Source organism: Crotalus tigris, unplaced genomic scaffold (assembly GCF_016545835.1).
Source record: "Crotalus tigris isolate CLP2741 ecotype Arizona unplaced genomic scaffold, ASM1654583v1 scf7180000017666.27876245, whole genome shotgun sequence".
Lineage (NCBI taxonomy): Eukaryota > Metazoa > Chordata > Lepidosauria > Squamata > Viperidae > Crotalus > Crotalus tigris.
Genome location: NW_024096551.1, coordinates 4641587 through 4667188, shown reverse-complemented (window position 1 = coordinate 4667188; position 25602 = coordinate 4641587). Strand labels below are relative to the sequence as shown.

At 33.5% G+C, this 25602-nt stretch overlaps 1 protein-coding gene across 4 annotated transcripts; it reads right to left on the bottom strand.

The window, feature by feature from the left end:
* Positions 1–1603: 1603 nt before the first annotated feature.
* SNRK (SNF related kinase) lies at positions 1604–25587 on the bottom strand. Of its 4 annotated transcripts, none has more exons than XM_039336280.1 (7): positions 25262–25587; positions 20137–20282; positions 17924–18611; positions 11729–11870; positions 9771–9983; positions 7160–7294; positions 1604–4592 (listed from the first exon to the last, which is right to left on the bottom strand). In XM_039336280.1, the coding sequence occupies exons 3-7, from the start codon at positions 18510–18512 to the stop codon at positions 3377–3379; spliced, it is 2295 nt and encodes a 764-aa protein (XP_039192214.1). In that variant the 5' UTR covers positions 18513–18611; positions 20137–20282; positions 25262–25587; the 3' UTR covers positions 1604–3376. The 4 variants fall into 4 exon arrangements, with proteins under 4 accessions (XP_039192214.1, XP_039192215.1, XP_039192217.1 ...); XM_039336281.1 differs by having other exon boundaries at positions 17924–18235; positions 25262–25584; XM_039336283.1 differs by lacking the exon at positions 17924–18611 and having other exon boundaries at positions 25262–25585.
* Positions 25588–25602: the final 15 nt, after the last annotated feature.

Here is a 25602-nt window from a genome sequence, read left to right as displayed (position 1 = left end):
TTTATTGCCAATGCCCTTTATAAATTTCTCCTACTTTTTATATAGATGCCCTATTTACTGATATCTATGAACTGTCTATATTTCTGGCCTTTTATAAGATCCCTGCCCAAGAAAATTTCAAGCAAATATTTTCTATGGCTTCACCCATATATCAGTTCTTTCAACTTTGTGCATGTACATACATACACAATCTTATACAGAGTACTTATGTCATACTGGTAAAGATCCAAGCAGTATAAAATTAGATTGCAACAAGAGTCTGAAAAACAAAAGTGAAATATTTCATTTATACCTTGCTATACTTGGGAAATAAAAATCATAAATCCTGAACTAGGCTAGACATTAAAATACACTTGCATGATTCAGAACTAGAGATGAATCCGTATTTATCTGGAAATAAGCCATAATGAACTCAACTGGCTTTCTAATAAAATGTTTTAGATTGTACCTTCAGATAGATTTACCATACTAAAAAAGGAAGCATAAAATCATATTCCAATGTAACAATTCTTTGGTGCTCTACAATCTATAATGTAAATGAAATGCATTGTACTTGACCATTTTGCTAGCATCACAATACTACTGAGCTATAGAAAGTATTCAGACCCCCTTCACTTTTGTTTATTTTGCTATGCTGCAGCCTGATTCTATAGTTGTTAAAATTCATTTTTTCTCATTAATCTACACTCAGTATTCCATAATGATAAAGTGAAAACAGAACTTTAGAAATACCTGCAAATGTATTAAAAAGGAAAAACTGAAATATTACATTAGCATAAGTATTCAGACCCATTGCAACAATTTTTGAAATTTAGCTCAGATGCTTCTCAATTCTCTTGATCATTGCTGACATTGCTGACACCTTGATTGGAGTCAACCTGTGGTAATGTGCTCGGACATGATTTGGAAAGGCACACTCCAGTCTATAGGAGGCCTCACAGCTGACAGTGCATGCTATCACAGAGCAAAGCCATGAGGTCAAAGGAAGTGCCTGCAGAGCCCAGAGACAGGATTATTGCAAGGCACAGATCTGGGGAAGGCTACAATAACATTTCTGCTTTACTGAAGGTTCCTAGGAGCACAGTGGCCTCCATAATTCTCAAATGGAAGACGTTTTGGCACAAGCATGACTCTTCCAAGAGTTGTTTATCCAGTCAAACTGAGCAATCGGGAGAAAGGCCTAAGAGAGGTGACCAAGAACCTGATGGTCTGACTGAGCTCCAGAAATCCTGTGTGGAGAGTCTGAGAGTCCTTCACGTGCTTTTTTGCAAACTCCAAGTGGACTTTCATATATTTTATAGAGGAAAGGTTTCTGTCTAGCCACTCTGCCTTAAAGGCCAGATCAGTGGGGGGGCTGCAGTGATGGTTGGCCTTCTGACTGAGCTTGAAAGGATTTGCAAGGAAGAATGGCAGAAAATCTCCCAATCCAGGTGTGCAAAGCTTGTCGTGTCATACCTCAAAAGAGGCTGTAATTGCTGCCAAAGGTGCTTCAACAAAGTATGAGTGAAGGGTCTGAATACTTATGCCAATATATTTCGGTTTTTTTTCTTTTTAATAAATTTACAGACATTTCTAAATTTCTGTTTTTACTTTGTCATTATGGGGTATTGAATGTAGGTTAATGAGAAAAAATGAATTTCAATAACAGTAGAATCAGTAGCATAACAAAATTGAGAAAAGTGAAGGAGGTCTGAATATTTTCTGAATGCACTGAATGTAAACTCTCTCGGACAACTGTCTGAGTTGCTGCTACATAATACCATCAGTTCTTATAGCATTGCTTTGAAGACCCAGTGCACAGAGCAAAATAATAATAATATTCTTATATTTTCCCAAATTGGGTATATTTTATTTTATCCTAGATATATATTCAGAAAAGTTAATTCATCTAGTCAAAAGTATTTTTAACAGAAAAAGTGCCCAAACATTCATTTGCTGGCATTTCAGTAGTAAGGGATTTTTAAAAAGCAAATAGTCAAGAAGGAAAGAAAATTGCTCCATGCCAACTTGTGTTACTGATTTGATTTGGAGAATTTTTAAAGCAAATTAAATACCACATCCCAAACTTAATGTCCACTTAAAATTTATTTTCCAGTAAAAATAATCTATGGTGCATTTTAAATCCATGGGGAGAAATTGAGGATATATTATTATCAACTTTATTTGCCACCTATCTTGCCATGGAGCATATTAAAAGTATTCCAATTAGGCTCTGATAATCTGAACAGACTCTTATTCAGATTCCAGCAACTATTCTTACTCTCTTTTACTAAAAATGACTGGCTGAATTGACTGTATACCTTACAGTGTTCTGAAGCATTTCTGATAAAATTAACACTATACAAAAGTGACAATTACCTATTTTGTCTCATTTACCTGCATGCTCAAATTACTTTATTATGTCCTTAGTCAACTCTTTATGACCATTCCATTAATAATAAAACATTGAAGGGCATAATGGAAAGTAGATTTGGGAAAAAACAAACTTTGCTTTTTCGGTATCAACAGTTACTATATATGAAATGATTTATTGGAAAAGATATCAACTAAAGATCTATTTATTGAAACAGATCTCAGCTACCACAAATTGGTCCATTTTAAATATTTTGCACAATACTTTACAACCGATATATACCAGTAATGAATGCTTTCCCCTGGATGGGGAAAAAATTATACTATTCCTTTGTTAGATAATTCTTTTTAAAAAAGATTGTCTGCATTTAATTGTGGGGAAAGCTGCCTTAGAGATTATTTTTTTTAAAAAATCTTGTCTATATCAAATCAAGATCTTCATTTCAGCCATCACTCGTGCATTTAAGACAAAGATGTGGGATTAAAAATCAAGATTTCAAGATAACTTTTCAGTGCACTTTTGCTTTGTACAAGCCTTGAAATTCTGAAAGCTCCAGAAGAGATTTAAGTATCAAAGTTTTATTGCTTTGGTTCTGTTGCAAACACAGATAATTATACCACATCTCATGTATTTTAAGTAACACAGAAGATCCAAAGAAAATTTGACGTCTTACTAAGAAATAAAAAATCTGTTTCTAATTAAGTGCAGAATATGAAACTACCAAGTGCTTAATTTATACTGGATTTGGACATGAGCCTTACTATAATCCAGATTTTCTAGAATAAAATTAGAAAGAAAATTACACAAATCTTGGGTTTGGAACAAAAGAAATTACTGGCTAGCAACATGCACAGTATCATGCATTGTCATAACACGCAAAACTAAACTGTAATAAATTACTGCTTAAAGCCTATGTTAACATAATAAGACAAAGATAACAAAAGGTTCAGTGAAATAAAGTATTCACAGCTCTGAACAGGAAGATTGGTGATGTCAAGTAGAATGGGTTAAATATGATTATTGTCAAACAACATGACAACAAGTTGTCTGACCTGATGTACATAATAGTCCCTCCTTCGGGTTTCGCTGAATATTCACAGATATTGTTTTTTCACATAGAGGTAGTTGTAGCACATTATTTTTCAAGTTCTTGTTCTTTATTCGTTCTAATTCATTTGCTGCATCTGACATTTGGTCAGAAAATAATTTTATGCTGCTCAAAGATGAAACTGGATTTACACTCCCAGAACTTATGCACATTTTCCATGTTGATTTCTCCTGCACCTTCACACTGGAAAATGAAATGTTGCTTTGGGGATCAATTATGTACTTAGTGCTACTGTGAATCTGAGAACCTAAACAAATGCTCATCAACTTGAGACTTTCAACCAGATCACCTGCACTTCTTGATGACAACTGCACTGAATTACCAGATCCTGCACATCTGCGAGTGGAACCTGAATTGTTATTTGTGCTTCCACTAGAACTACTGGAAGGACTTCCACCCTCTTTATGATTATCACCAGGACTTGTTTTGTCAATCCCTCCATTTCCATTGCTTGGTTTTCCTTGTCCACTTCCATCTCCTTGATTTCCTGGAGGACCTTCACTACTATCTCTTCTATGCCAGGAATAAGTAAATCCACTGTCTTTATCTAGACGTCGCCTACTTTCTGAGTCATCATCACTTGTTTCTGAGCTACTACAACTAGATCCACGACCCTGACTTTTCCTTCTGTGGTAACGTTTATGCACAGTGCTGGGTGAAGCAATATTCATTTTTAGACGACTAAGTTTGGGAGGCAAATTCTCATCCATATCAAATTCATCATCAGATTCCCCTTCTTCAAAAATCTGATTAAGAACTGGGGCACTTTTTCGGGAAGTTAGACGATTTGTAACGGAAGGCTTACGACGCAGAACAACTTGATTTGACAGAGAAACAGTTTTTTTATCTTCTTCATCCTCCTCTTCATCTTCTTCCACTCTAAACAAGCACTTCCGACTACTAGTTGTAGGTTTTAAATTCACTGAGGGAACAACTGAAAGTGCTGGTCCAGCTAATTCAGGAATATCCTCTTTCTTGGCTGACTCATTAAGTGCCTTACTTCTGTGTCCATTAAGAACATTTTCAGCACTACGAGCAGGAGATTGGGGAACAGCTCCATGAGACAATGGAGAAGCTGTAAGGTCATCATCTAAATCTTGGGGAACATCAATTTTTGTTGGCCATGATTGTCTAAAATAAACATAAAACAGAGAAAACATGAAAATGCAAATTTAATTAAAAATCAAAATCAAAAATACCTCAAAGCAAAATCTTTATTTCATGTTAATTGCTTCTCATTTTAATAAATATATTATTGCTGCAAGTAATATAAAAAGTGAAAAATAATCAATATATATTTTAAAATTAATCACATTTTTTCTCATTAGCTTAAGTTCAAATATTTGAACAATTAATTTCTTAAATCATTCTAGGCTGTCTTTTGAAAATGAAGACACAAATTAAGGCATCTTATATCAGCATATAAACAAAATGGAAATTCCACTTTTATCTCAAACCAATCTTTGGATCCATTTTTTTCTCTTAATAGCATTAATTGTTTAGTCTTTTTTTTAGTAACTAAAGTGATACTAATTACTGTTATGTAGTGCAATTTATTAGGACTTTAAAAATGCCAATAAAGTAATAACGGAAGAGGCAAGTTCAACAGATATTGTGGTACTTCCAGAATAGTCTTTTATAATCTAGCCAATATTGATTCCCATCCTTGTGTATTCCTGTAGCTCTCAAAAGAACTGCTGGAATCTTCCCATGTGCAAATGGGACAGGTGACTGATAATCCAGCTTGGAGGCAGGCAAATAAAAAAAAAATTAGACACAGAGAGCCACCTGTTCACTTTCTCAAAGAAAAAGTAATGAGGACCATGTTAAAACAAATAGGTGAAAGAAAAATAATTATATTGGTTTTCATGGAACCAGCAGGTAACCCATAATACCCTCTGAATATATTTTCATCAATGAGGAATCATACCAATTTGGAACTAGGCTGAGAATGAGACCTCAGATATCAATTACTTTTTATGACTAGTAGATTTCTAGCCCAAATTTCAGGCATGGAAATATTTTTTTATTAACATTTTTACCTCCTCTGCCCTAGTCATGTTTGATATCTATTACAACTCTGGCAGACTTTACTGCTTCAGAGCTAGATTGTTTAGGACTGTTTCCATTGATTGCCTTGGTGCTAATTTTAAACTTGAGTTTTTAGGAAATCCACTCAATCAATCTTATGCTTGTATTTCAGAAGTTCAGTCCTGCTCAGGTTAATGTATTTCCAAATGCATGCAGATTTTTACTCTTAAAATACTCATAACTTTAAGTTTTAATCCTATCTTCAGACTGGGCATCTCCTCATTCCTAATTTTCCCTATGAAAATCACCCTCTCCAAAACACTAAACCTTTTTCCTTTTTTTTAAAAAAAAATATTTTAATTAATTAAATTAATTAAACAAAGAAAAACAAGAATAGTGACACTGTAAGAAAATGTAAGTATGGGAAATGCTATCCTTCTCCCACCTTTATTTCAAACTAGTCATCCAGTTGCTACTTTGAAACTATAAAATGTAACTAAAATCAAGTATTGCAGGGTGTCAACCCTGATCGCATCACGGGCCATATCCTGATATATCAGTATGTGTTTTGCCCTTGTGGGGCTGGAGTGGTTGTGGCTTGCACGGGCCACATGTTTGACATGCCTGAAGTATTGGATTTAATGATATAACTGGACTAGTATCTAACTTGTTACATTTTTTTTATTTATTAAAATAAGATTTCTTGCTTCATATAATCTGTTTGATAGAGCTTTTTAAATACAGTGCCGTTTTCCTAAACTTGTTTGGGCTTTTTTCTATATCATAATATATAATTTATTTTAGCCTCTATTATAGTGATTTTAAATAGTCTTCCTGAAGAGACTCTCCTAATTATATCTTCAAGTTGTTTATTCCATTTCTACATTTAAATTAGTTTGATATTTTTAGAGTTTATTTATTTTTGTATCTCCTGTTTTTTTATACAATCGTTCTTTAGAAAAGGCTGCAATAAGATTTAAGTATTATCATTTTTAATTGCTTGGTCTTTCTGTATCTCAAAATTACCATAATTTTTTTTAAAAAAATATATTAGAGAGCACGCTCTTATTATACACACATCTTAGATTTAAGGCCTCTATCATTAAATTTGAGCACCAATATTTCTTAGCCTTGAAATTCATATAAATTCATATTCTCTCATCCTGCAAAGTAAGGACTGAAAGGGAGACCTTTATCTAAAAATCTACACATCACCATATTTACTATGAGAAAAAATGTATTATTGCTGAATGAGGACACAGAATGCTAAATCAATTTACCATTCTCCATAGCTAATGCCCTTAAAAGGACACATTTTTCATTTTTCAGAAGTGTTATATTTGATATATAGATAACTGCATCCATTCTACAGTATTTTTAAAATGTACATTTAAAATAAAAAGGTTGTGAGTCTCCATAAAGAATTTAAATACAAGTAATAATAGTTGGGAGGGAGGGATGGATGGATAGATAGACAGACAGACTAATACAGTAGATGTATACACTAGACACACATATATACATATAGACGGATACATAAGCACACAAACATCTGTCTGTCTGTCTGTCTGTCTGTCTGTCTGTCTGTCTGTCTGTCTGTCTATCTATCTATCTATCTATCTATCTATCTATCTATCTATCTATCTATCTATCATCTTAAATCTTACCTAAACTGCGCTTTTATATTGCTTGGACTTGCTGATCTGGTTTGTATTTCTTTTTCTTGTTTCTCTCTTAAAATCCGCTCTGCTAGTAAAAAGTAGGTGGCAGTGATGTGATTGTATTTATTAGTTTCCAGAGCCCTGAAGAAATAAAATATGTATTAATGGTTTTCTCAAACTGGACATATTGCCAACATAACATATGTTCCTCAAGAAAAATGTTGAAGAGTACCTCATAACAGAAATTTGTACTTTAGACATCTTTACAAACTGCCACTGCATTACAAAAAACTGGGAAATTAATGCAGAAAGTTTAATAATTACACAACAATACCTGGGGTCGTACAGTGGTTAGAAAGCATTATTGCCGGCTGATTCTGCTCGTTGCCAGGAGTTCGATCCTGACTGGCTCAAGGTTGACTCAGCCTTCCATCCTTCCAAGGTCGGTAAAATGAGGAGCCAGATTGTTGGGGGTAATATGCTGACTCTGTAAACCACTCAGAGAGGGCTGTAAAGCACCATGAAGTGGTATATAAGTCTAAGTGCTATTGCTAGTCCTTGACTTATGATCTATTGCTCACCAATCATTTGAAGTTACACTGTTCCCCCTACCAGGGTACTTACTTACAACCCGGTTATGAAGTTCAGAAGAATGTCTCTCCCCCTCCCCCAGGGTCACTTGACCATATGTCAGGCGCTCAGCAATCAGCTTGCATTTGGGCTGTTTGCAGGGTCCTGCAGAAAGTGACATTTTATAACATTTTTGCCTAAAACCAGCATTTATTTCTTCTTTCTTTTATTTTTGTAAAACCAGCCTTTACCAAACCATTGGTTCACTTAATGTCTGTGGCATTTGCTTAACGACCTCCATAACAAAGGTTGGTTTGGTCAAGTGGATGATTCAATTTACAGCTGCCATAATGTATGACTATTAGTCATAAGTTGAGGACTACCTGTATATGAAAAAAAAATTTAACAGCTGAAAAAATGTTCCGGATGACAATAACTTATTGAATTTGAGTCAACAGTATTTCCAATTGCCAGATACAGTATATGATCACTTCCCAATATTTCATGCAGATGCAACAGAATTTCTGACAGATATGGCTATACTACTGTCACAAATCTAGTTATAACTAGGATTACTGAGAACTAGTTTATTTTCAATGGCTCCCGAGGATGGTCTATAATTGCTAAAAGAAGCAATTTCAGGGACACACTCCCACTTTGGAGAAGTGGCACCTCAAGTCCAATGGATGGCCTTTTCTTCCACACTACTTCAGAATTTGGGTGATTTATCACTATTTAGTGGACACCAGGAAGCAAATTGAAGAAAGAAATCAGTCAAGAAACACACTACATATTATCTTTAAACTTTCAATACTAAAGAATGCTTCTGTGTCCTCTGCCATCAAATAAAATTAAAAGCTAATTTAAAACAAATGAGCAATACCTTTCCTCATATTGCTTCAACTAACTTGAAGTGAACTTTCTCACTTCAGAGCCTTCTTTGTAATTGTTCATACAAATATAAAAGTCACATGAGCAGCAAATCACTGACTCTCGATATATGACAGAAAATTGTTAGACATCAAATTCAAGCAACTTACTGCTCAAATGCTCAAAGGGATTTAGCAGACACTTGAAACACATTGCATACAATGAGACCTAAATCAAGCTATTTGATGCTTGTTTCATTTGCACTGACAAGATATTTTTTATCAAAATAAATGTACATTTACTTAACAGATTTTATATTGATTATAAAATCTAATTTTATAAATTTAGAGCTAATTTATTAGCTCTAAATTTGAGAACTAAATTTTCTCAAAAGTTCAAAAGCTTTTAAATAGATTATAAGAAGATACATAATATAAATACAGGAATTATTTTCATATGGAAATAATTAGGAGGTTAAATGATAGAACTACCTGCTTTCAAAACCAGTCAACAAACACACATGCACAGAGAGGCAATGAAGAAAGTGTACTACAATATCTGGATATTTTACATGTCTTGTAGTCATTTTGGCTACAGCATCTTTCCTATGCTTTTGCCATCTATTTAATTACAGTTAGAAGAGTATATTAGTATAGTTGCTGTCCCATAGATTCCAGAAGCAATTTTTAAAAAACCATAAAACTGAATAGATTACAATTGGTTATATAGTTATGTTTTCTGTATTTATTTAAGTAGTCAATTTTTGCTTAAGTTGTAGCTGTCTTATCATGGAATTGTTTTAAGGACCAAAAAATTTAAAAAAAAGAAAAGAAATAACATATTACTTTATTTGTTCGAAATAACTTCAAATTAAAGTAGAAAAGTGCAAAATAAACATTTGACATGAAGGAATTTCTCTGAAAATCAGATATTAAGGACATACAGAGTAAACGTTACAACCTGATTATGATGCCAGAGAAGTTCTTGTGCTTTTCCACGTGCTTTTCTAATTGCATCTTCTGGACTAAATATTTATAATTACCACATAAAATGGCTGTTGACTATGATAACTGTTAATTCTGGAGCTGAAATCTAAATGTCTATGGAAGGCACCAGTCTGAGAAACAGTATTAAAATTATAAAACTGAATTATAAAACTGTATAAAATGTTACTTACTCCACAATAGTATCTCGATCTGCAATATCTCCAAGAACCATGCGCTGTATGATGCTATTGTGCTCTTCCTCTGAAAGATTTTTATATGAAACCAAAGGAATATTATATTTTGTTGCAGGTGATGGATCAACTCCTTGTAGCCAAGGGTGATTTTCAATTTCTTCCAAAGATGCCCTTCGTTTGGGATCTCTCTGCAACATTCGTGTAATTAAACTGGCAAGAAAAATACAAGCATATATTACAATCAATATATAATGGTATATTCACAAAGCTGTTTTTCTTTTATAATACAACTGGTTCTTACCCAGGATATAACTGACTATTTAATTTCTAGAATTCTTTTTATTCAAATTTATTTTATTGAGATACTAGATCTTCCTAATTTTTTAAAATTATTACACAGGCCTATGAGATATTTTCCAAATCCATCAGCATATAAATGTATTCATTTGAGATTAAAAGATATTAAGTCACAGCAGATGATAGTACTTATCTAGCCTTATTTTTATCTTGATAGGTAAGCTGGATCTGACTTGGTTAGAGTTTCTACAGAAGACAATCAGGAAACCCTTCACTGTAACTAAACTAGAAAGTACATAAGCATATTTTGTTTACTGCTGTGTTTTGCTCATTCAGTACATTTTAGAAGGTTTTACACATATATAACGTAAGTATAAAAGTAGCCTGAAAACTGAAGATCACAACATTAAGTGAGGGAATACTCACTTTTCAGAATTCTCTGGTCAGTTTAGAATGTCAGTATATTGCCCTGAAACAATCTGGGTCCTCATTTTACCAACCTTGGATGGATAGAAGGTTGAGTCAATCCAGCCCCCATCAGTATTGAACTCCAGACTATGGGCAGACTTTGACTGCAATACTGCATGCAAGTAATTGCACCACCAGGGCTCCATTTATATAAATAGAAGATTTACAATATACAAGTTCTGTTCATATTTGTCTTTATAACATACAAATGAGCTGCATTGGTTCCTGGTTTGCTTCTGGGTCCAATTCAAAGTGTGGGTTATCATCTTAAAACTCTTCATGGCATGGGACCAGGTTCTCTGAGGAACTGTCTCATTCCAATGATTTTGGCCAGTTCCACTCAATCCAACAAAAGGGATATGCTGTAGGTCCCAATGGTCAAAGAATTTGAGGGGTCTAGAAGGAAAGCCTTTTCTGTGTGACCCCTGCTCTTTGGAATACTTTGCCACTTGAGGTGAGGTCTGCCTCTACCCTTTTGCTTTCCCAAAGAATGTTAAAATCTAGCTCTACTGATTGGCTTGGGATCCTGATGAGGACACTCCACACTAAAGATTGTTGGTGGACAGAGAAGATGCCACCACTGTACCGACCTTTCCTTTTATTTCTTATCTTTGTATCTAATGTTTTAAACATTTTTATATTTAATATTTTAGTTGTAAGTCACCCAGATTCGCTTGGCAAAGAGGTGAGTAGCCTATAAATGTAATAAATACAGTTATTGAAAAAAATCACATTCTCAGTAGTTTTTTTAAAGCTTAAAATAATATTTTACTCTATGACAGGATTTTAATCTGCAATATCTTCTAGAACCAGTACCAATATAGAATGCAAACAAAGGGGGAAAACATAATTATTAAATAGAAAAAAGAATGTTCAAAAATAAATATGTGAATATTTTGAAGAATGAGGATAAATTATTTCATTCTTTAACGTATATTTTATTTATATCCTGCCTCTCCTTTAAGAAATTCAACAGAGCATATAGAATTCTTCCATATCCTTAAAGAAATCTTGAGGATATAGATTAGATTGAAAGAAAGGAAGGGGGGGGGTTGTGATTTTTTCATTGTGGTGAAATGAGAATATAAACTGAGTTCCTCCAGTCTTCACCACTATATTTACTGCCCATATATTGAAGTATTGGCATAATGTTTTTAATTATAAGGCATTTTATACAATAATTTACTTACTCTTTACATTCTTTGGATACCCGACATGGTACTGTGTATTTACAATCCATTATCATGGTCAAAGTTTCACTATCATTTGCTTCTTGAAAAGGTGGTTGTCCACATACCAACATGTAAAGAATAACTCCCAGACTCCATATATCTAGGAAAAGATAATGAATTTTAAACTTCAAGACAGAAAAAATTTATATACTATTTGACCAAACATTTTAATTAGTCAGAATTTACAAGATTATAACTAACTAGATAAGGACTGGAATGTTTTCTATGCACTTCCATGAAATATCATTTTAATTTTTGTATTTCACTCTTTCTTTTTTATAATTTTTAACATAAATCACTTTGAATTTTTCAGATTTGGTTATCCTATTGGTCAAAACAAATAATAAAACAATTGCTCTGACTGCCAAGAGAGAGGGAGAGAGAAAGGGAGAGGGAACAGGGAGAGGGAGAGGGAGAGAGATACCGTTACAAAGACTGCTAGTAGCTACCGGCTTATCTAGATAAAAACTCCTATCATGCAACAATGCCAATATTATTCTCAGTATAAAATGTGTTCTCAGGTGCAGAAATTTGAGCATAAGGGTACTCATAACTCAGAAAATTATTTTTATTACTGTTTAGTACTATTGATTACCATTATATTTGTGAATGGTTATTTACTGAGACAGTTGCTAAATGAGAACTACATGTTCATTATTTGGTTAAGCATTGACAACAGGGACAGTCTTACTGCAAAGAGAACTAGAGATCCTGAAATGGCTTGTGTACGAGCTTTTCCTATGGGAGCCTACATTTAAAAATGTTCTTTTCTTAAATTTTGTAGATGCTCACAAAATGTTAAATGTTATAGCATTGAAGACCTCTATCAAGCCTTTTTGTATGAATACTGAATAAACACTTCTTGTTTATGTTTGTTTTCCTTTTCCCTTTTTCTATATTTTCTTAATTGGATTTTTTACATTTTGTAGGCCATATATAATGCATTTGAATAGAATTAAATTGCCATTTAAAAAAAAATCTTCCTGTCATAAAGCACAAGTCAACAGAACCCACATCTGAATAAAGAAGTCTATATCAGATGGATTAGCAGTCTAACCTATTAACAGGCAGGTCCATTTATTCATTAAAATGCAGGGCAAAACTCCTTAAAATATCTAAAGTGAAAGTCTTTCCTATTAATTCAGGGGTCCCCAATCCCCGGTCCATGGACAAGTACTGGGCCGCAGCATGCTAGCAACCAATCCGCACAAACAGCAAAGCCCCATCCACGGGATGCAGGCAGCAAACAAAACCACACATCCTCCGGTCCGCGGAAAAACCTCTCTCCACGAAACCAGTCCCTGGTGCCCAAAATATTGAGGACCTCTGTATTAATTGGACCTCTATGATTTTTTTTCAGATTATGATTAAAAAGATAAATGGCAAGAGCTTTGCTGCAGGGCTTTAACTAAAACAACTGTGACCATTTGGAAATATTAATCAAAGCAATCAAAAATTATACAGAAGAAAAAAATATCTGTGTATTTGTTACTAAGCAGGAAATCAAAAATTATTTTTTTAACTTAAAAACTTTCTCAATATTTCTCTACCTCGCTTAGCGTTCACTTAAAAAACTTTCACTATCATGATTTTAGTTATTTTTAGATTGATTGCTCCCATTAGCAAACAATCAGGCAACAAACCTTCATGAAAAGTCTGGAGAAATATCGGGAATCCAAGTATTTATCAAAAACAAATTAAAGATTCTATTACATACCCTTAAACAATGGATCTGATTGAGTCTACAAAAATATTAAGAACATCAGTGATTTAAAACATAATACTTCATTTAAGGAAAGTCTTAACTCTTAAATATGTAATTACACAGTATGTAATTTGGAATTGTAATGTATTAAGATTTATAGCTTCTGGTTAGCACTGGCTGTTTTTCAAATGCTTCTGAAACACCCCAATTTTGAAAGTTGTTCCAGCCAGATTCTCAGAGCCATGACAACCAGGCAAATACATGCAATTTCCTTACTCCTTACATAACATCAAGTCACTGCTATGGAAACCAAACTTCGTCACTGACTGCCTCTTTAATGCTTGTCAGAAATCTAGTAGGTAGAGGGCCCCAAAATTTACCGTGGATTTTGTTGTGCATATTATTAAAAATGCTATTGTTTTATTTTGAAAAGAATGCCAAACAAACCTGTCAACTAATGCATTTCACACTGAATCCTTAAAGAATTAATACATTGTTCTTTAATGAAAGAAAATGTTAATCGGTAAAAAAAAAATCTATGTTTTTTAATATAATTGCATCATGCCAAAGGAGGCATACTATACTTTCTCAATTACTAATTTCTAAAAACATAGAAATAAAAAATGATTATACATCTTTATTCATATTAGTGGCCATGAGCAGAATCTTTTAATAGTCTTAGAAATTAATTACCTGTAATGTTCATCAGATATTCCTGTTGGACTAACTACAAAGATATTTTGTCAGCATAAAGGAGTAAGCATTACTATGATATAATAAGAACTTCAGGTGCCTGGGAGTGGTATTACAGAAAAGTTCTATGAATAAATGTTTTGTGGGATTCTCATATTAATCTGTATTTTCATTAAAATATCACAGAAAAATTATTTGTGAATAATTTACTATAACATAATGCAATCTCCAGATGGCAGGGAATGGTACTGCAGGAAAAATCAATGAATAACACTTTCATGGGACTCTCCTGTAAATCCACAATTTAAAAAAAATACCATGAAAAAAATATCTGCACAATAAGATTAATTATATAAGATACTACTAATATTATGTAGCTTGAAACAATTAGTGCAGGCCAAACTCATCCAATGATTTATCATCAGATCATCATTTCCTAATGATCTTCCAGAAAAAGTGAGATTTTTGACAGTAACAGATGCCATCTCCAGACATGATATATACTAAAAAGGAAATTTACAGCAAATATTTCAAACAAGTAGCATTTTTTAAATCAATGTCACATATGCACACCACAAATCTATCTTTCCAACTGTATACAATTTACTTAGTAATTTATTATTCAAAATGCTCACTTTCCATTTGAATGGGACTTCCTAATAATATATTACAAAAACTTTAAGCAACTAATTAAAAGATCATATAATTAATATTATCTGCCCATGTTCTAACAAAATTACAGATTTTTAACATTTTTTTTTATACTGCCCTATTTCTGCTTCTAATCATGGGAAAAAAATGGAACTTTTGTGTCCGTGGAGATTCTCAAGTCATGGGGGTCCTAAAGGGGTTTTTTTTCCGCAAAAGGCAATTGGACTTTTTTTTTTTTACTTAAAAACATTTCACTTCTCATCCAAAAAGCTTCTTCAATTCAGTTTTAGAACCCTTCTTCAAAGAGGAGCTATTTTGGCCTGATTTATAAACTATTTATTTTTTATTAAATAATGCTCCATTCATTTTATTTGATTTTAATGTATTCTAACATATTTTATGATTATCATTTATCTTAACTGCTGTATTGTTATGACCTGCAGGCAAAAAGTAGACCAAATTGAAATGGATAGGTTAAGGTAAATGTATGAAATTGTGTGGATATCTTAATATCCATGGTCAAAAAATCTCAAGAACATACCATTTTTTTTCACCTCTATATTTATTGCTACCATTTGTAGTGTCAAACAAATTTTTATTGTTTTACTCAGTATCTTAACTTTTGACTATATTAGTCTCAGATTAAAAGTCAAGGCATTTTCAGGACAAATTTATCTTTTTTATGTTACCCTTTAGACCCCAGTTAGCTTTCTACTTATAAAAGGAGAACTTTGAAGTCACATATCCAACTGAATATTTCTCACACAATGGCCACATGGAAGCAAAAAAGACTTTCAATTGTAAATCAATTTCATAGTTATTACTAAACTTTCATGTAACTTTTTCCCAGCAACTATTTTTTTTCTATCTACTTTGATTATGTATTCTATGTACTCACTCTTTCCTGCCCACTTCCTTTTTTGTGCGGGGAAATTACTATTTTAGTAAAGGATTTCCTGTTTAACTGTTGTACAATACTTGGCTTGTAAGAATTAAGCCTAATGTTGTTTCACTGATAATACTACATGTATAATAAAGGAAATTAGTAACATTAGAAAAACCACAGAAATCCAAGAAATCCAAGTATCTAAAATATGTTGTTGAGAGGAAAAACAATAGATTTATGCATTTAGAGAGGAAATATCTGTCACCATAGTGCAATTATAATAAGTAACCATTTTAGCTGCTCATTGAAGCAAATTATTATATTCATCCTTTTTTCATGTTCACTAAATCAGATTTATACAATATGGATTTGAGCAATTGTGAACCTCATAGGCCTTTGATATAAACTTGGATAGTCCTAACTGGTTATGTGTTTTGTTATTTGAAACATGTATCCTATCTGGAACCCCTGAATAAAGTTATAATTTCATGAAGTAGTTACAATTCACAATGGATAGATTGAAGGTTTGATAATGAAAAAGTTGCTTTACAGCTTTTAAAGTAAATTCTGGGAAAGAAGAACTGGGAGCCAACTATTTTAAGATGAATTATCTCAATAGCATATGGATTAAAATATTTCTGATTATCAAATAGAAATGGGACCACAACTAGGCTCTGTGTGTTTGTGTATTTTAAACAAAAATGACCTCCAAGGCCCCTTCCAACATTATTATTATTATTATTACTACTACTACTACTACTAGTACTACTACTACTACTACTATAGACATGTTTTTTTCATGAGAACAAGCTCTTCCTTTTCCATAACCTTAGAAGGTGGCTGTAGACACCCTTTTTTTGCCTTAGTTTCTCTTGTTCAAAATTGGGGGCAGTTTGAAAACTCAACAATAGTCAATCACAACAGCAAGAGCCACAATGAAAGAATGACTGAAACATCTGAAGAATTTTTGCTGAAAATTATAGGCTACTTCCACATAAATGCAACTATAAGAGAAGTCAGTAACAAGAACACTTTATGTTGTACTCCTAAATCAGAGAGGTAATGCAAGTATTTGAACTGTATTTGTGAGTGCAAACCTGGTTATTTGTTCATAATAGTTAAGATCAGTGGTGGGATTCAAATATGTGAACAACCGGTTCTGGGCCTAGTCAACAAAGAAAATTAGCTACCAGTTCTGCCGAACTGGTGCGAACCAGCTGAATTCTATCACTGGTTAAGATGCTGCTAGATAAATGTAGTTTTCTCTATTGTCAATGTAATTCAAACAATTCTTGAATTGAAGTGTAAATAAATACTGACTTATTTTAATGCAATTAAAGACAATACTGAACTATATTATATATGAAGTGAATATTATCTAGCACCCATTGTAAATAGCACAGTATATTTGAGATAATATAATCATAGAATGTGTCAACTTTTAACCATGATTACAGGTAGTCCTCGACTTACAAAAGTTTTAGTGATCATTCAAAGTTACAACAGCCTTGAAAAAAATGATTTATGACCATTTTTCTCACTTACTGTTGCAGCATCCACATGGTCATGTGATCAAAATTTAGATGCTTGGCAATTGGGTCATATTTATGACAGTTGCAATATCCTGGGGTCATGTGAACAGTTCTGACAAGCAAAGTCAGTGGGGAAACCAGATTCACTTAACAACCTTGTTACTAACTTAACAACTGCACTGATTCACTTAACAACTCTGACTAGAAAGGTCTTAAATAGAGCAAAGCTCTCTTAACAAATGTCTCACTTAACATAAATTTTGGACTAAATTGTGTTCATAAGTCGAGGACTATCTGTAGTTAACTTTAGGAGTCACCCGTAAAATGACAGAAACAGGCTATAGTCTGCAGTTGTTTGAAATTCGCTGATCATATAGTTGAAGCTTAAATGAATTCGCAGTTCCAAAATATCTGGAGGATACCTAGTTGCTTGCCTCCAACACTAGATTAATAGCATGAAAGGATACAAATATCTTTAAATCCACTCTTTTCATAACAAGGTATCCTCAAGAAGTGTTAGAATTGCAACTTTCAGAATTCTTTTTTAGCCTATTAGCTGTGAATTCTGGAAACTGCAGTTATTGGATGACATAAAACTGGGAAACACTGAATAATTTTTCAGGAATAGCTCATCTGAACACAAAAATATAGCAATTAAGATTTTGTTTAATAGTCCATTAACTTACCTACTGCAGGTGCATCATATTCATCACCAAGTAAAATTTCAGGAGCAGAATATGCAAGAGAGCCACAGCTTGTTGTAAGTTTTTTTCCAGGTTGAAATTTGTTGCTAAACCCAAAATCAGTTAATTTCACAAGTCCTTGTTTTTCAAAAAAAACAACATTTTCTGGTTTTAAGTCTCTGTGAACGACATGCAGTTTATGGCAGTAGGATATAGCATGAACAATCTGAGCAAAATATTTCTTTGCCAGATCTTCATTAAGACCTTCTTCATGTTTCATGATGTAATCAAACATATCTCCTCCATCACCAAGTTCTAAGATCAGATAAAGTTTGGTCTGGGTGTCAATAACTTCATACAGACGAACAATATTAGGATGTTGCACTAGTTTCATACATCTGACTTCTTGGAAAAGATGTCCAGTGGCAAGAGTATCTAACTTGGTCTTGTCAATTACTTTTACTGCCACTTTTTCACCTGTAAATACATGTCGGGCAAGCTTCACCACAGCAAAATGTCCTCTGCCTAAGGTTTTATCCAAATCATACAATCCAGCAATTTTTCCATCATATCCTCGTTTAAAACCTGCCATACTCTCCAAGTAGTAATGCTGACACTTTATAAAACTTGTGTTTTTTCATATAAGTATCTCTGAAATAGATATACAACTCATCTTCGCTGCCAGACACTCCTAAAAAATCAGAAATAAAATTATTATAAATGTACACTTAAAAAAATATTTCTGCTTTTATAAATGTTGGACTTTTATGAAAGAGTCCAGTATAAAAAATTTTTCTTGAAAGAAATTTGAATAATTTAGAGTGGTCAGTTTACAAATATCATATACACAGACAAGGTTTATCTAACACTTCAAGTAGTTGAATCATTAAATTATGCAGTCTAGCAGGGAAAAAAGGGGGGGAGCTAATTCCACAAAAATTTTAACAGATGACTGCTATTTCCTGAACTTAAAACATATTAAGTAAGAAATCTGAGGAAATTGCTGAAAAGATTGCCAAATATTAGTAAATGAGAGAAATTTCAGGATGTATATCTGACATATTTTCTAATAAAACCAGATAATTTTATACTTATCTATTTATTTTATATTACAAAACTCTTTTATAGGAACAGAGTAGAGAGAACAACAAAGCATCATACAGGTAATTCTCAACTTACAATCACTATTAAGCCCAAAATTTATGTGGCTGAGCAAGACAGTTAAGATAATTTTGCCCCATTTTATGATCGTTCTTGCCACCATTGTTAAGTAAATCACTCCAGTTGTTAAGTAAGTAACACAGTTGTTAAGTGATGGTTTCTCAATTGACTTTGCTTGTCAGAAGGTTGCAAAAGATAATCAGATGACCTTGGGACATTGCAATAATTATAAATATGAACCAATTGCCAAACATTCGAATTTTGATTACGTGATCACAGAGATGTTGCAAGGGTTATAAGTGTGAAAAATTTTTTTTCACTGCTGTTGTAATATCGAACAGTCACTAAATGAATAGATGTAAGTCAAGGATTATCTATAATTGTCTGTACTTTTTGCTTATTTCCATATTATCTCTTCATTATAGGTAATTTCTCTAGAGCCCAACCATTTGCATGTGTATTCTTGTGTCTCTGTGTGTGCGTCTCTCTCTCTCTGTGTATACAGAGAGGATGGGGTCATAATATAAAACTATGGGATATACACAAATTACTAGAAAGACAGATTCATGAGACACTTGCTATATTTAGATTTCAATGCTTATCATATTTAGTCAATTATGTATTAATTATTTTTAAAAAATGGAAAATGAACTATCAGGAATAATAGTCAAATTGTACAGCCAAGGTCTTCCCAAGAAAAATGTGCAGCATATTATCAACCATGATTAAAGTAAAACAAAGTTAACATTTTTTTTTTAAAAAAATGTAGCATCCTGCTAATCCCAGGTTAGAAAAAATCATCTCAACAGCTTGATCTGACCCATCTCTTTTTTCTCACTTTAATCCTGTCTTTCCTAAAAGAGAACTGAATAGATCATAATCTTTTATCATTGTATATACATTTGTAATGAGAAGAAAATAAATATTTTAATGGTACATTGTCAGTTGAGGATCCATATTAGAACTGTATACAAAATTTTTATATCATTGTGACAACTAAGATAAATCTCCTAGTGAAATAAAGTCTATATTGAATAAGTTGAGTGTCTACTAACCTTGGCAATGCCCTTCTCAAAGGTAACATCTTAGTTATGTTTTGATCATCAAGTTGCAAGGTTTCTTCATATTTTTAGAAGATTCATCTGCTGACATTTCTATTTCCAGTACCAAGACCAGTTTCACATTCTTCCACTGTTATTTCCTACATAAAAATATTTACTTAGCCACCATATTTGTTTTATATTTAAAGGAGCTAAATAAATTGCACAGAAAACAACTATATGAATATATGTATAAACTGTCATCCTAAAATTCATTTGGAAGAACACATAAATTGTTAAGAAAAATATATTGCTTTCTATTTAAAAAAATCTTAAATTATAAATATTACTGTGTAGCCTTAGAGTAGGGGTGTCAAATTGCCGGCCCGTGGGGCGGATGCATCATGCCGAAACTGTGCCCACCCATTACTGGCAATGGAAAAAAAGTCATAATACGTTGCGACACATCATGTGACATTGCGAGTTTGACACCCCTGCCTTAGAGCATATATAAAATCTGAATTGAATACATGGAAGGAAAAAATTGAGGCTTTTAATACTTCATTCTTTTCTATACCCAAACAGGAACTTTCTCTTAGATCAGTGGTTCTCAACCTTTTTAATGCCGCAACCCCCAACCGGTCGTAAGTCAAGGACTACTCAATCGGTTGTAAGTCGAGGACTACTCAACTGGTGCAGCACCGTTTGCAGAATGGGACTTTTGGCGGGCTCAGCAGAGCAGAGACAGCCTGGACAATTCCTATTGGCTTTTGAAAGCCAATAGAATTAGACTCTATTCAAGAGAGTCTATTCTATTGACTTTCAAAAGCCAATAAAATAAAAGGGAGCAGCACAGCTAAGGAAAAGGGGGAAAAAATGGCGGACTGCATTGTTTGGCGACCCCCGTGAAATGGTCGTTCGACCCCAAATGGGGTCCCGACCCACAGGTTGAGAACCACTGTCTTAGATTGACCAAAAGATGCTAAAGGCAGCACAGTTCTAGTAATCACTATATACATTTTAGATTTTAATTCTAATGGTTATGTTCTAGTTCTACAACAAACTTTCCTTATTTTTAAAAAATATTTGGAGACTGGATGTTTAATTGCATCATCCTGCACATTTGCCATTAGTTTATAATGCTCTACAATGATGAATACACAGGACATAAACATTATGGGAATATATTCCTGGAGATTTGGTTTTATCATTGATATCTGTCCAAATGCACCTTTTTAGGAAATCCCAGAAGCCAAGAGACACAGATATTTTTGGTAATATCTCTGAATGGGACCAATTTCTTTCTTATTCCCAATCTTTTCTATTGCTGATTTTGTCTTTTATATACTTTTTATCAGAATCAAGAAAATATATAATATGTTACAAATAAAGAACATATCTGCCAAAGAACAATTCAGATATTATCCTCATAATAACAATTCAGCCTGTACAAATTTTGAAGGTTAAGATCTTCAGAAATTCTTTGTAATGATAACTTCCAGGAAAATTCTAAATGGTAAAGTTTTAGAATTTCTTGGAGCATGGTCAATTATTTAATTTGTTGTTAGTTTTGGGACTAAATTACTTGCCAATATACTAAAATCATAAAAACAGACAACAAAAAAGAACAATTCTGCATGAGACTATTTGAAATACTAGAATGCTTGCAATAACTTTTATGCTTCCAATCCCACCCCCCCCCCCAAAAGCTGGTTAGTGGACATTCATTATCTAAAAGATGGGGAACTGTTTTACAGAGTTGTAGTAACCATTAATTAATAAAACATAGATTAATAAAAATGTGGTCCAACTATAATTGAAATTACTTATAAATCTGTATTAGAGGCACACTTCACAATCCCTTTACAAATATGCGTATCCTTTTTAATTACAGTGTTTAAGTTATTTACATAACCATTCCATTATTTTTAATTTATTAATCTTCTAAGCAGTCAAAGATTTAAATATGCCTCTAAGACAGTATCAAATCAGCTAAAAGAAGCAATCAACAAATTTAATAATTTCCTCACAGCATATGGTAAGAATTATATGCCTGATGTCCACAGCACAGTCCAGTCCAGGTGTTTTACCAGAAATCCATGATTACCGAAACAACACACAGATATATATATATATATATGCACACACACACTATATATATATATATATATATATATATATATATATATATATATATATATATATATATATATATGTATGTATACACACACACACACACACACACACACAGAGATATAACTGAGGTTAGGGGAGGATATACAGTTGGGTCATGATTATGACATTGGCTAGAGCTTAAGTCCTTCCTGATCTGGCTTTCCTGCACACATATTTTTCCAAAGCTACTTCCCATAAAGGATGAGCACCCCCCCCCCATGGACCAGGAGATTAATTAATGCAAAATGACCAAATGACGTTAACCTTTTCAGTGCTACAATTCTGATCTTTCTCCCCATTAAAAATACAAAAATCTAGAGTTGTGGAAACAATGTTCTCTTTTAAAGCAAGACAGAATAGATTATCTATTTATCCAATATTATGTCATTTTTCTAGAAATACTGTGCTATCTCTACTACAAAAAACATTATATTTCTCTATGGCTCGACTCAGTTGAAAGTGTTTTTCATCTATACTGAAAGTGAATTTTCTATATTAAATTTTTAAGATTTTATTTCCAGTTGATTAAAATACTGCTACAAACTGCACAGAACATCAATGAAACCATGTTAAAATACATATTATACTCTTATATATGTAGGAAAATTGTTTGAAGGAGAACAGGAGGCCACTTCAGTGAAACACTGAGTATATTAGAAAAAAATAAAATACTATATTAATTTACTATTTTATTAAATAGTACTGAACTTTATATTAATGCTCAGAGGAAAGTGCTTACACTTGCAAGTTCAAGTACTCACACTTGCAATAATCTAATAAACCTAAATAAATTCTATTCTAGAACAGGATAGTAAAATGGAAAAACAATATTATGAAAGAATTTGTCAAGCAAGAATGATCAAACAATTGCTAGATCTATTTGGTATCTGTCTAAATATATGAAAAGAGATGTCAACGGGTATTAAGGAGCATGCAACTGAAATGGCATCCAGAAAATGTTGCCAGTGCACCAGAAGCGCAATTGATGAATTAAATGAAGTTAGACAAACTTGTCATAAAGTGTTCTCTGAATAACAGACTACATAAAAGAGAAATAAACTGTGATCTTTTACACTGAATATTAAAGTGTCTATCCAATTTAACAAACAAAAAAGTATTTTATATCATCTGATCACCTAGATATTTCAGTAAATACTCTTGACAATGACCATGTATCAAATTAACTCTAACTTTTCTATTTTTAAAAAAAAATCCAAAACATTAGTATTATAGTTACATATAGTACAGGACAAATGAATAGAATCTTTTCAGCTTTATAGATTTCATTAGAGTACACATATATGCATACACACATTATACACACACATATTCATTACATACTCTAGACTAGAAAATTAAACATTGTAAAAAACACTCCTATGTTCAGTTAGGTCTTCTATATAGTCCCTAATTGTATTATCTAAATAAGATGAGCCAAATTGTGTATTTCTGATGAGAAGTTATCAATATGAAAGGCCATACAACATAATCACCATAGCTGGCAGTAAAAAAAAAAAAATCAGTTATGATATATTTTTTGGTTCTAAGAGTAAGCCTTACATTTCTAAGAGTATCATTTTCCAAGCAGGTTTATCTGTTTCGGAGACCATATGTACTGTGCCAAATCCTTATTTTGTCCCACTTCCCTACATTAAAATGCTGACTTCTGTGATTCCCCATAAATGATACATAAAAATAATCTTATATAGGTAAGTACAATTGCACTAGAGGGCAGGCTTTAAACAATTGTCTCATATCTTTTGGAAGGATTCATATTGATATTAGCTAATTGTAGGAGAACTATAGTTAATCCAACTACTTTTTAAATAAATAACTACCTGTTAAATAAATGTATTTTAACTTCTAAAAAAGTAAACTTTAAAAATCTAAGCTACAAAAATATTTTTTATTTCAAGAAATATTTCAAGCATCTGTTCAAAGAATGATACTTTAATATATACACAATTCATTATACATTGCACTTTAAAATAACGATACTAAATAATTATAAACAATAACATTCCAATTAATATAATTTTCTTTTCAACAAGTAAGATATAAATATAGTCTAAACTATAAAAAAACTGTTCCATGCTCTTTCATCTATCAGCTTCAATTAAATAGAAGGGAATAAACAAATAAAGATGTTCCACAGGTCTAGTGCCTGTGTCAAAGATGGCAAATAAAACATAAATTGATGCAGCTTAGAAAAATGGCTGTTTGCCAAAGAAATCATCAAGCCATAATGTGTTTTTGGCATGACAACGCTATGTAAGCATTTCCACAGAAGAGAGCTCTGTGCACAAGAAAAATAAAGACTGCTATGCTCACTCTGAACAAACCTGTTGGCTCCCTATCCAGCTTGCAGAAATAAGATGCACTGTCATCACCCAAATAGATCTGCAGTTCGAATATATGAATTTCTTATCTGCCACCTAAGCCGGACGAATGCATAGCAGTTGGGGGGGGGGGGGGGAAGGGGAGCAAAAGTGCTGTTCCTCGGACTGCAGGGGATTGGGGGAAGAAAATGGAAACAAGAACGCTAGCGATGGCAAGGGGACAAAAAGAGGTTAAACTCAATTTCACCTTCCCCTTGAAATTGCTGACAATTATAAACAATAAAGGAATTTTAACCCACCACGCGTGCTCTCGGGGACACTACAATTACACGCAAAGAGCCTCCCCATTCCGTCTCTCTCCGAGTCTAGTACATATACGTATTTCCTCGCCTCGCCCATCTACTGCAAAAGGGGAACGCGAGAGGAGTATGTATATTTGTCAGAGATACATGAACCGTATCGATACGATTTCTTCTGGGAGCCTTCGGGAATGACGGCGAGAATCTGGGGAACTCATGTTTTCCCATCCCAATAGCTGCTCGCCCTTTACAGGCACCTGCCCCCGTAGGCCTCAGAAAGAGAAGGCCAAACTGGGTCTGTCTCGTACCCCGCCCTTAGCAACTTACTCTCGCTACTGGTGACGGCGGCAGGCTTCCCTTTTGTCGCGGCCTCGACTTTCTATCCGCCGCTTCCTGCATGGAAAGCGAAGGTTCCACTTCAGCGTTCGCCGTCTACAACCACACCGGATAGAGGAACGCAGACCGGCCTCTTCAGCGAAGAAGCGCCAACCCAGCCACTACAGAGGGCAGCCGATCGCTATGCGTCTCGTGGCCCGCACCCCTTTCCTGTAAGTTCCGAAGACCCTTCGCCCAACGGACTACGCTCGCGCTTCCTCCGTCCCACGGCGGGCGACGAAACGTACTGACAACAACAGCTCGTAGTCCGAGGACGGCAGCGGGAAAGGAAA

Coding starts and splice junctions, on each gene's coding strand:
- SNRK (XM_039336280.1), bottom strand. CDS start 18,512: ATGGCAGGTTTTAAACGAGGATATGATGGAAAAATTGCTGGATTGTAT. Junction 11,871..17,923: donor ATATGATGCACCTGCAGTAG/GTAAGTTAATGG, acceptor ATCTTTTCCTAG/ATATATGGAGTCTGGGAGTT. Junction 9,984..11,728: donor GTATCCAAAGAATGTAAAGA/GTAAGTAAATTA, acceptor TTTTCTTGCCAG/TTTAATTACACGAATGTTGC.